The following is a 9,570-nucleotide window of genomic DNA, read 5'->3' on the forward strand; positions in this document are numbered from 1 at the left end:
TGGACAGCCTTCAGCGCGTCGCTGTGACGTAATCGGTCTACAAATGCGGCCTCAGGAGGAAGCAGCCCTTGAATTTGGACACGCCCTCAGTCTTCCTGTTAGCGCGCCTGTCATGTCTGTTGGTCACATGATCAGTAACTGGAGGTTCCCGTATCGATGCATCAAAGAGTTCACTCATCTTTGCTTTGGTCAGCACAGAAGCAGCTTAACATTATTAAAGGCGCTAATGTGCACGTCTCCATCAGCCTTCAGGGCCACAGGAGGAAACACCACAACGGGCTAATGTTCACAGCTGTGCATGCTCAGTGGGCTGTCTGTGCTGCTGGAGCCTTTTGGGACATTTCAATAACATTATCTGACCAATGACACGGCTCCTATGCAGTTACTGTAACAGACCGTCCAGGAAGTCTGAGTATGCTGACTATGCTAGCTAGCTAGCATTAGCTGATAACTAATTTAGATGCAGTCACCTGACCCAAACCCAACATGGCGGCTGCTAAAATGCCAACAACAAGATAATGTGGAAACCAGTGAGCGAAGTCACGGTGGGTATAGCCATCTTTTTATACAGGCTATGGCTTCCATGTCAAAGAAAGTCAGAGATCCAGCACACAAACGTTTACCTGTGACTCCAGTGACTCCTCCCATCCAGTAACTTCCAAAGCTGAGTTACTGCTCAGGTGAGGCAGGAAACATGCAAATGTTTGATTTGCAAACGAGCTGATTTTCAGCTTCGTCTGTCAGCCGGCACCACCTGCTTCACAGGTGTGTCTCAGAAGGCTGCTCCTCCCAGAGTCAGGGATGGCATCCAGAAAGCTCATGCAAATATGGCTACAACCAATCAGCAACCAGATGTGACAGGAGGGGATAAAAACGAACATCAAGCCGACAGAACGGCAAACGTTTGGTTTGAAATAAAGAAAAGAGTGTTTGTCGTCTTCTGCTCAGGCACGTGATGAGAAATGAAAGTGACGCCTGTTCAGCATAAATCCATAAAAACCACCATCATGAGCAGGCAACCACATGGCATACGGCGGGACAGCAGCCGGCCGGGGTCCGACCTGCGGCCCGTCGACCGGCAGCCCTTTGCCTCATGTCTCCCTCTCCGCTCCATCTACAGCGTCTGTGTCCAATAAAGTCCAGAAAATGAATAAATCTCTGCACAGGCCAACACGACGTCACGTTAACCTCACAGATGACTTTAGAATGAGACGTGAGAGAGAAGCTGAGCAAAGCTTTTAAAAATCCCACCCCCGCCAAGATGTGGACTGGAGGTCAGAGCTGCGGGTGGACTGTGGCGGTGCTAACGTGTAAACGTAGGCGTGGACAGAGAAACTACGGGGCCCGCTCCAGCTGGACCGAGACCAGCGGCTCGAAGCCAGAGCTCCTGGAGCCCAGTCAGCCTGTGACACCAGGATCATTTATTTCTACTCTGAGTTTCAAAACACCTCCAACTGCAAAGAACCGCGGTTTGTACTTTACTGTCAGGTTAAATGTCCCAGAAGAGCGCTTTTCTTCAATCGACAGCCACTCCTGAGGCGGAGCAGCCTCAGTGACATCATGAGGGGGAGGAGCTGGAGTGCAAGTGGGTTGTAAAAGAGCTTGCAGAGACGTGTTTGAACCTACGCTCAGTTTGAGTTTTTTCAGGAATAAACAGAGTCTGACAGCAGGGTTTGTCTTTGGTCTCCACGTGTACCTGGCTCGCTGCTGTTGTCGCCGCTGTGAGACGCGTGTCCTCCGCTGGCCGGTCCCGGCGTCCCAGCCGACCTGATCGATGCCGAGTCGTTGTGATCTGTGCTCCACGAAACCTGCTGAAACAAAAATGGTAAATGGCCTGTATTTGTGTAGCGCTTTACTAACTTACTTAGTCCCTAAGGACCCCAAAGCGCTTCGCACAACCAGTCATCCACCCATTCACACACTGGTGATGGCAGCTACGTTGTAGCCACAGCCACCCTGGGGCGCACTGACAGAGGCTGCCGGACACTGGCGCCACCGGGCCCTCTGACCACCACCAGTAGGCAACGGGGGAAGAGACTGTCTGAGCCGGGGCTCGAACCGGCAACCTCCCGATTACAAGACGAACCGCCCACTCTTGAGCCACGATCGCCCCTAACAACAAACATTCATCAGGTCTGTTTCCAACTGGATCCGACGCTCCCGCAAATGCCTTCACCTCTGCCAGCGATGCTAGCGTCCGGTCTGGAAAGATGAGCAGCTTCCATTAGTAGCTGCTGCTTTAACACGCACTCATCGTGATTAAGATATTTCACGCCGTCAGGTTCGTGCGAGGGTTTAAGACTCAGAGTAACGGGAAGCCTGGACTATTTATACACACAGAGGACTGAACACAGAGAAGAAAACCAGCAAAAACTATTCAAGTGAAACCTTAAAAAAGGCTGAAACATGGAAGTACTAAAACATACTAAACATGAACATGACTCTGGGAAACAGGAAGGATCAAACAGTCCTGTTATGCGTCCATAACAGGACGTACAGGAGCGTTTCTGACTCCACCCTAAACTCTACATGAGCTACAACAAAATCAGAGAAGACGATGTATTTTGTGCCTCACGAGTTGAGCGAGCTCACCCGATCCACGAGGTTCCCCGACGACCTGACAAAGTCCTCGCCGTCTGACTTGTTTCCGTCTCTGTCATCTATAACCAGGTCGATCGGCATTTTGCCTTTCAGACAGCTGATGTATCGATGGCAGAAGTTATCGCAGAGCTCGTGAACCTGGAAATAAGATGCAGAGGCGGGCCTGATGTGGAGATGCTTTCACCACCAAAGAACCACAATAAGCAAACAAAATCGGTAAAGTTGAAATCAAACACAGTGACGACGGCGCCGTGCTCAGGATTAAGCCGGGATTAGCGGCACGCTGTAATCGCAGCAGATGTTGGTTAGTTGGACTGACCTTCTCCAGCTCCAGGAGGTGGAAACGCAGCACCTGGATCGCCTGAATCATCTGTGAGAAACACAAATCCATAAATGCACACATACAGAACATACACACTGCACCGCTGCTCTCCTGTACTGTCAGATACATGACATGAAATCCCAGATGTTCCAGCATGATCCCATTACCTTTGAAGTGCTGGTATTCCCCCCGGGACTACATGACTGGGCTTCATAGAAGCTCAGAGGCCAGTTAGGCTGAGAGTGTGCTACCTGCAGCTACCCCTTTAAATGACTCACCAAGTTATCGAGCTCTGGGTTGGATGAAAACAGCGGCTTCTCCGAGCGGATCTGCACACACAGACAAACGAGGATGATTATGGGAAACCTGCAGAGCGCATCCCGGTGATGTACGCTCATCACGTTTGGCTTAAAACGCTCTGAAGTGTTTAAAAGTCCTGTTTTGTCTCCAGAGACTGAAAAGTCACAGCAGGTGGGATGAATGAGGCTTTCTCAGGTGGCAGAAGCTAAAGCTTCAGCCACACTGCTGCTGGAGCTTTAGCTTCTTCTCCACGAACCCTCCACCCTGATGGGCAGGGCCCGCCTCAGACATGAACCACCGCTTCCTGTTCACCTGTTTGGAGAAGACGGCGATGTCCTCGCTGAAGGAGTCGGAGGAGCAGACGTCTCCCCCGGCCACGGCGCTCTCCCTCGGCGTGCAGGTTGCCAGTTCACATTTCTCAAAGATGAGTGCGAGCAGCGGGAATAAAGGATGTCTGCAGGAGGAACAGAGGAGGAGGAGGAGGTCAGACGGAGCTCCAACACGTTTCCTGCTGCTGAAACTCTATCCGACAAATCTGTCACACACTGCTGTGCACGGTTTCACTTTAAACGTGTCTTCTTCACAGGAAGTTAGTCCATTTTTTTCCTTCCAGTCTTCAAGCTCAAAGCAACTCTTTCATCTCGTTCTTCGGCTTTTTCCAGGATCCCTGTGAGCTCGCTTCGGCTGCAGGAAGCAGACCGAGGAGGCTGCCTGTAGGAGCTGCTTGGCCTTCTTCAGACTTTCTATGTCTTTGTGTTTGCTTACGCTGCACTCAGGAATACCATGGCCTCTTTAGCAGAGCACACTGAAGACTTTACAGCAGTGCAGCCTCGCTGTGTGGAGGAGGCATGAATCTGTGTGTGATTGAATCTCCCACAGGAGTAAAACAAGGAGCTCAAACAGCAGAGGAGGAGTGAGACTTTGAAAAAGGGACTGAACAATGTCGACGCAAACCGCTCATCCATCAGCAGAGGGCACATTTGAAGATTTTAATGACAACTTCTAAAGTTCTCTGCTCTCGCAGTGCTAGCATGTAGCTCGCTACAGAAGAGGAGCCAGCACAAAGGGAGTCACGGCTTTTAGGTGGCAGGAAAATTCACACAAGGACTGTGCGAAAAATGTAAGACAGACAAGACCAAACTCTAAGATTCATTTCAGAGCTTTACAATCAGGAATGGTCTGCACGTGATGAACTGCTTAAATATACTTTTATGAAACTTCTTCTTACCAACCCAACTGAAGTTAACTGACCTCTGATGTCATCAACAGATTCAAAAAGTCAGGAGAAATCTGCTCTCTTTCTAGTCCCTGTCAGGACTCTTGCTGCAGCATTTTGGATCAGCTGAAGGCTTTTCAGGGAGTTTTTAGGACTTCCTGATAATAATGAATCACAGTCGTCCAGCCTGGAAGTAATAAATGCATGAACTAGTTTTTCAGCGTCACTCTGAGACAGGATATTTCTAACTTTAGAGATGTTGCACAAATGGAAGAAAGCAGTCTTACATATTTGTTTAATATGTGCGTTGAAGGACATGTCCTGGTCAAAAATGACTCCAAGGTTCCTCACAGTGTTACTGGAGGCCAAGGTAATGCCATCCAGAGTAAGAATCTGGTTAGATACCATATTTCTAAGCTTTTCAGGGCCGAGTACAATAACCTCAGTTTGATCTGAATTAAGAAGCAGAAAGTTAGCGGCCATCCAGGTCTTTATGTCTTTAAGACATTCCTGCAGTTTAACTCATTGGTGTGTGTTATCTGGCTTCATGGACAGATAGAGCTGGGTGTCATCAGCATAGCAGTGTAAATGTATGCTATGTCTTCTAATGATGCTGCCTAAGGGAAGCATGTATAATGTAAACAGAATTGGTCCTAGCACTGAACCCTGTGGAACTCCATAATTAACCTCAGTGTGTGAAGAGGACTCTCCATTTACATGCACAAACTGGAGTCTATTAGATAGATATGATACAAACCACTGCAGTGCAGTACCTGTAATACCTACAGCATGTTCTAATCGCTCTAATAGGATATTATGGTCGACAGTATCGAACGCTGCACTGAGGTCTAGAGGACAAGCACAGAGATGAGTCCACTGTCAGAGGCCATAAGAAGATCATTTGTAACCTTCACTAAAGCTGTTTCTGTGCTGAGCTCTGAAACCTGACTGAAACTCTTCAATAAACCATTCCTCTGCAGATGATCTGTTAGCTGTTTTAGACAGACAGATATTTTAATGATCCCACAAATCTACAACACACAGCAAAGAAACAACACAGTTAAACAAAAGTGTTGCGGACGCCCAGACTAGTGCAGGAATTTACACACTTTCAAGAAGGAGCCGTCTCATTATTGCTGCCACACCTTCATCATCCCTACAGCTCAACACCGACATGTGATACACGAGGAAGAAAACAGCTCAGTGATCAACACTGAAGCAGCAGCACTTAATCATTACAGGTCATAACACACAACATTAAAACAAAGTCAAACACAAATCATGATGTTATATTTTAGTACAAAACTTAATTTTGTTGTTTTTTGACAGCAAAGTTAATTAATAATCTTGAAGTATTAATTTGTCATTTATAACAGATTTTTAAAATTTGAACGTTTTAGTTTTGTGGCATTTTAGGTAAAACATAACAGCTGATCATGAACATATTTAAATACAGTGAAGACGTTTGTGACAGGATCAAACTCAGACTATGAAAATATGTTGGACAGATGCTTTAAATGTAATATAAAAATATCAACCGTGATTCTCATAATTTATTATTTACTCTATTAAAATGTTTTACAATTGCTTAATTATTGTTTTTAAAACTTAATTAAACAAGAGAATATTTAACATTTTAAAGACTCGCTTCTACAAATCAGAAGATAATTAAGTATTTACATTTTACACACACATGTGCAAAATGTAAATACCTAATTATCTTCTGATTTTATTTTTTTACACATATATGTAAAAAGATAAATAAATATACATATATATTTATTTATTTTTTCCATTGTTAAGACAAACTGATGTAATAAATCTAAAGAAATCAAAGAGTCAGCTGCAGCCGTCCCCTGCAGGGTCATTAATACAAATGCAGCTGAGAAACATGAACTCAAACATGTCGTTTTTACTCTGAAAACGAAGTTTTTCACTAGCAAAGCTGTGACAACACGTTTGATAGGAAATCATTTTTATTATGAGAACACTCAAAATATCAGGAAAATGCTGGGACACACACACACACACACACACACACACACACACACACACACACACACACGCTGCTTCAGGCACGAGTTTATTTAAACACAAACAGAAACGCTGCAGCACAGCAGAGACGATGGATCGTTAGCGGGTCAGTGTGTGTGCGTGTGTGAACTTGCTGAATGAGCTCCTGTGTGGTTAAACCGTGAACACGTCCTTACCCGTAAATGGCGTCTTTGTCCCTCTTGACGGTGTCCCCGGCTGTGGCGGCCATGTTGCCGCCGCTGCTGTGGGTGGACTGGGCGTACTGGTGTGGAGGGTAGGTGGCGGCGGCCAGGTGAACAGCATGCAGGGAACGTGCAGCTGCAGCGGCGTGAGGGTGGTGGTGGGGAGGGTCTCCATACACCCCCCCCACCACGTCCAGCCCGTAGTGGGCGAGCTCTTCATACTGAAACACAGATAAGAGAGGTGTGACCTTTGACCTCCTCCTCCGTCCAGTCAGACAGAAAAATCAGAAAAGCTGAAAAACAGCAACTGCAGGTGTTCCTGTTCTTTTGTCCACCCTGCTGCGATCCAGACGTTTTCCCAGATGTTGGAGACGCTTCAGCCCCAAAACTCAAAGTTTGAGTCACGTCAGATTTCACTCAACAGGTGTTCCTATTATTCTGTCCACCCACGTTTACGTGCATCAAAACTGCAGCAACTCAACGCGCGCGCGCGCACACACGCACACAGGCTGTGGCCAGAATATTATGAACACAAACACTCAGCTGAAAAAAGGTTTGAAAGTTTCTGAATCACAAAAAACTTCGCATCACGAAAAAATTACAAATCATAAAAATAATCCTGAGCGAAAGATTCAATTTATAAACTTTCACCAAAGTTTGTCAGCAAGAATCTGTTTATGATTCAGCGTAAATTTAATAAAAGACACAAAAGTTACACTTTTCTCGAATTAAAGGACCATAATTATTATTGTTGTTACATTGTTATCATATTAGTATTACTAACATCATAGTATTATATTATTATTATTGTTGTTATTTTTTAATGTGGTTGTTAAAAATAGAAGAATATTAAAATAAACGAATAAAAACGTTTTTTAGTAAATTATTTCCGTTTTCGTTCTTTTTAATTTTCGGAGTTTGAGAAAAAGACAAAACGAAACGAAATTCTCGTTCGTTCAAAAAAATAATAATAATAAAAGGAAAGAATTAATTTGTTTTTATTTAGAATAATCACGGATATCAGATTTATCTCCTTGAAGCAGAAGCTCAATGAAAACATCCGGATTTACCGCTTTTATTAATCCGCTGGTTCTTATTTTCGCCGCACTTCTCATTCTGCGCTTGAAAAACTAAATTAAATTAAAATGAGATTTTAAATCTTTAAAAACAAAATAAAACAAAACTTTAAATGTGTAAAAATAAAACGGCGTTCACGTCATGAAACAAAAACGGTATTTTTATTTCCTCGTGACCTTTTCCACGGTCACGTTTCTCGCGGTGAAACTTTTTTAGTTGCTGAAACTTTTTCTTTGTTTTTCGGCGACTTTGATGAAAAGCGTCGCGCGGGGTTTTCTTGAAAGCAGCGCGTGCCTCCGCGCTCCGTTTATACCCACCCGTTGCGCCATCGGCCCCGGCTCTCCTCGCGGGCTCCCGCTGCCTCCCGCGGGGCCAAACTCGCATCCAAGTCCCGGTACCGGATCCCGAATCCCGTCCGCGAGCCTAACAGCGCAAGCCCGAGCAGGAGCGGGGTCCCTCCGCGGACACACGCGGCCCTGCTCCGCTCCTCCGGCTCCAGCAGACCGAGCGGCGGATCGGTGAGCGGCCGGTCCGATCCGGTGACTCCAAAGCGGCGCTGAGGTGACGCCGAGCCGCCCGCGGAGCTCCGAGCCTTCAAATCCCCATCGCAGCTCCGCGAGGAGGCCGAGCAGGGGGAGGAGGGAGGGCCGCCCCCCACTTAAAGGAGCAGATTTCCTGCGCGTGCCCGCGGCTGTCAAACAGACACGGGGACGCGCGTCACCGGAGCAGTTCTGAAGTGAAAGTTTTCCCCAAACACATCGTGCACCTTCCTTCCCCTTACACGTGCGCGACTCTACTGACGTCAGACTTTGCGCGCGGGGCCTGCTGCCTGTGTGACGTTCTGACGTCATTAAAACGTTTTAAGTTTAAAACTAAAGAAATCCCAGTTGTCCTGTTTACACGGCGGAAACCTGCAGTCAGCTGACTCTGAAGAGTGACGTGATGATGACGAAACGTCCAGGTGAACGCATTCAAACTTTTGGATTTATTTACCTGGATGATTGAGCATGCGTCAAAACAAAGCAACCCTAAGCTTCATCTGCTGGTCCACTGCGCCCTCTGCTGTTCGCCGTCCGTCCTCACAGCTTCGTTTATTTCCGACCACCCTACCAAACACTCACGTTCTCCTCAGTCAGGTTTAAAACGGATGTTTATTCAGAATAAAAATAAAAATAATACATTCATCTGTGAACTATAAGGGCGACCGTGGCTCAGGGGGTTGGGAAGCGTATCTGTAACCGGAAGGTCGCCGGTTCGATCCCCGGGCTCTCTGTCCTGGTCGTTGTGTCTTTGGGCAAGACACTTCACCTACCGCCTACTGGTGTTGGCCAGAGGGGCCGCTGGCACGATATGGCAGCCTGGCTTCTGTCAGTCTGCCCCAGGGCAGCTGTGGCTACACCTGTAGCTGCCTCCACCAGTGTGTGAATGTGAGAGTGAATGAATAGTGGCATTGTAAAGCGCTTTGGGTGCCTTGAAAAGCACTATATAAATCCACTCCATTATTATTATACAATGATCGAGCTGCTTTTATTAAATGAATTAATATTTTTAGAGCTATTAAAAACAGAAATGTGCTGCAAAGATCACACAGCTGCCTGTTAGCCCAGAAACAGTTCCTGGAACTGTGAAAACTGTGGATTCATCCAGCCAAATCTCTGAGTACCCAAACTGGAGCTCCGCCTCCCCGGACGCTCTGTTAGCACAGTAACCTCACAGCAGCCATGTTATTGGTCACATGGTGTCTTTAAAAATGCTCCAACACCACAAACACGGTCCAGCTCAGGTGAAGCCAGCAGACAGCCGCCTGTGTCACCATTCACCTGTGAGTCAAAGAAGCC

The 9,570-nt window shown here is 46.6% G+C and overlaps 1 protein-coding gene across 1 annotated transcript in view; it reads right to left on the bottom strand.

Moving 5' to 3' along the window:
* The window catches only part of meis1a (Meis homeobox 1 a), a gene marked incomplete in the record, with an annotated part of 25,680 nt that extends 16,827 nt beyond the window's left edge, over positions 1–8,853 (bottom strand). Inside the window, 7 exon segments of the mRNA XM_042227814.1 lie at positions 1,697–1,811; positions 2,593–2,739; positions 2,921–2,971; positions 3,202–3,252; positions 3,536–3,677; positions 6,650–6,876; positions 8,050–8,853. Of these exon segments, the coding sequence (XP_042083748.1) occupies positions 1,697–1,811; positions 2,593–2,739; positions 2,921–2,971; positions 3,202–3,252; positions 3,536–3,677; positions 6,650–6,876; positions 8,050–8,583 (1,267 nt within the window).
* Between the last annotated feature and the right edge of the window lie 717 nt (positions 8,854–9,570).

This window comes from Haplochromis burtoni, unplaced genomic scaffold, assembly GCF_018398535.1.
Source record: "Haplochromis burtoni strain Fernald_Lab_line unplaced genomic scaffold, NCSU_Asbu1 Contig_282, whole genome shotgun sequence".
In the NCBI taxonomy this organism is placed as follows: Eukaryota; Metazoa; Chordata; class Actinopteri; order Cichliformes; family Cichlidae; genus Haplochromis; species Haplochromis burtoni.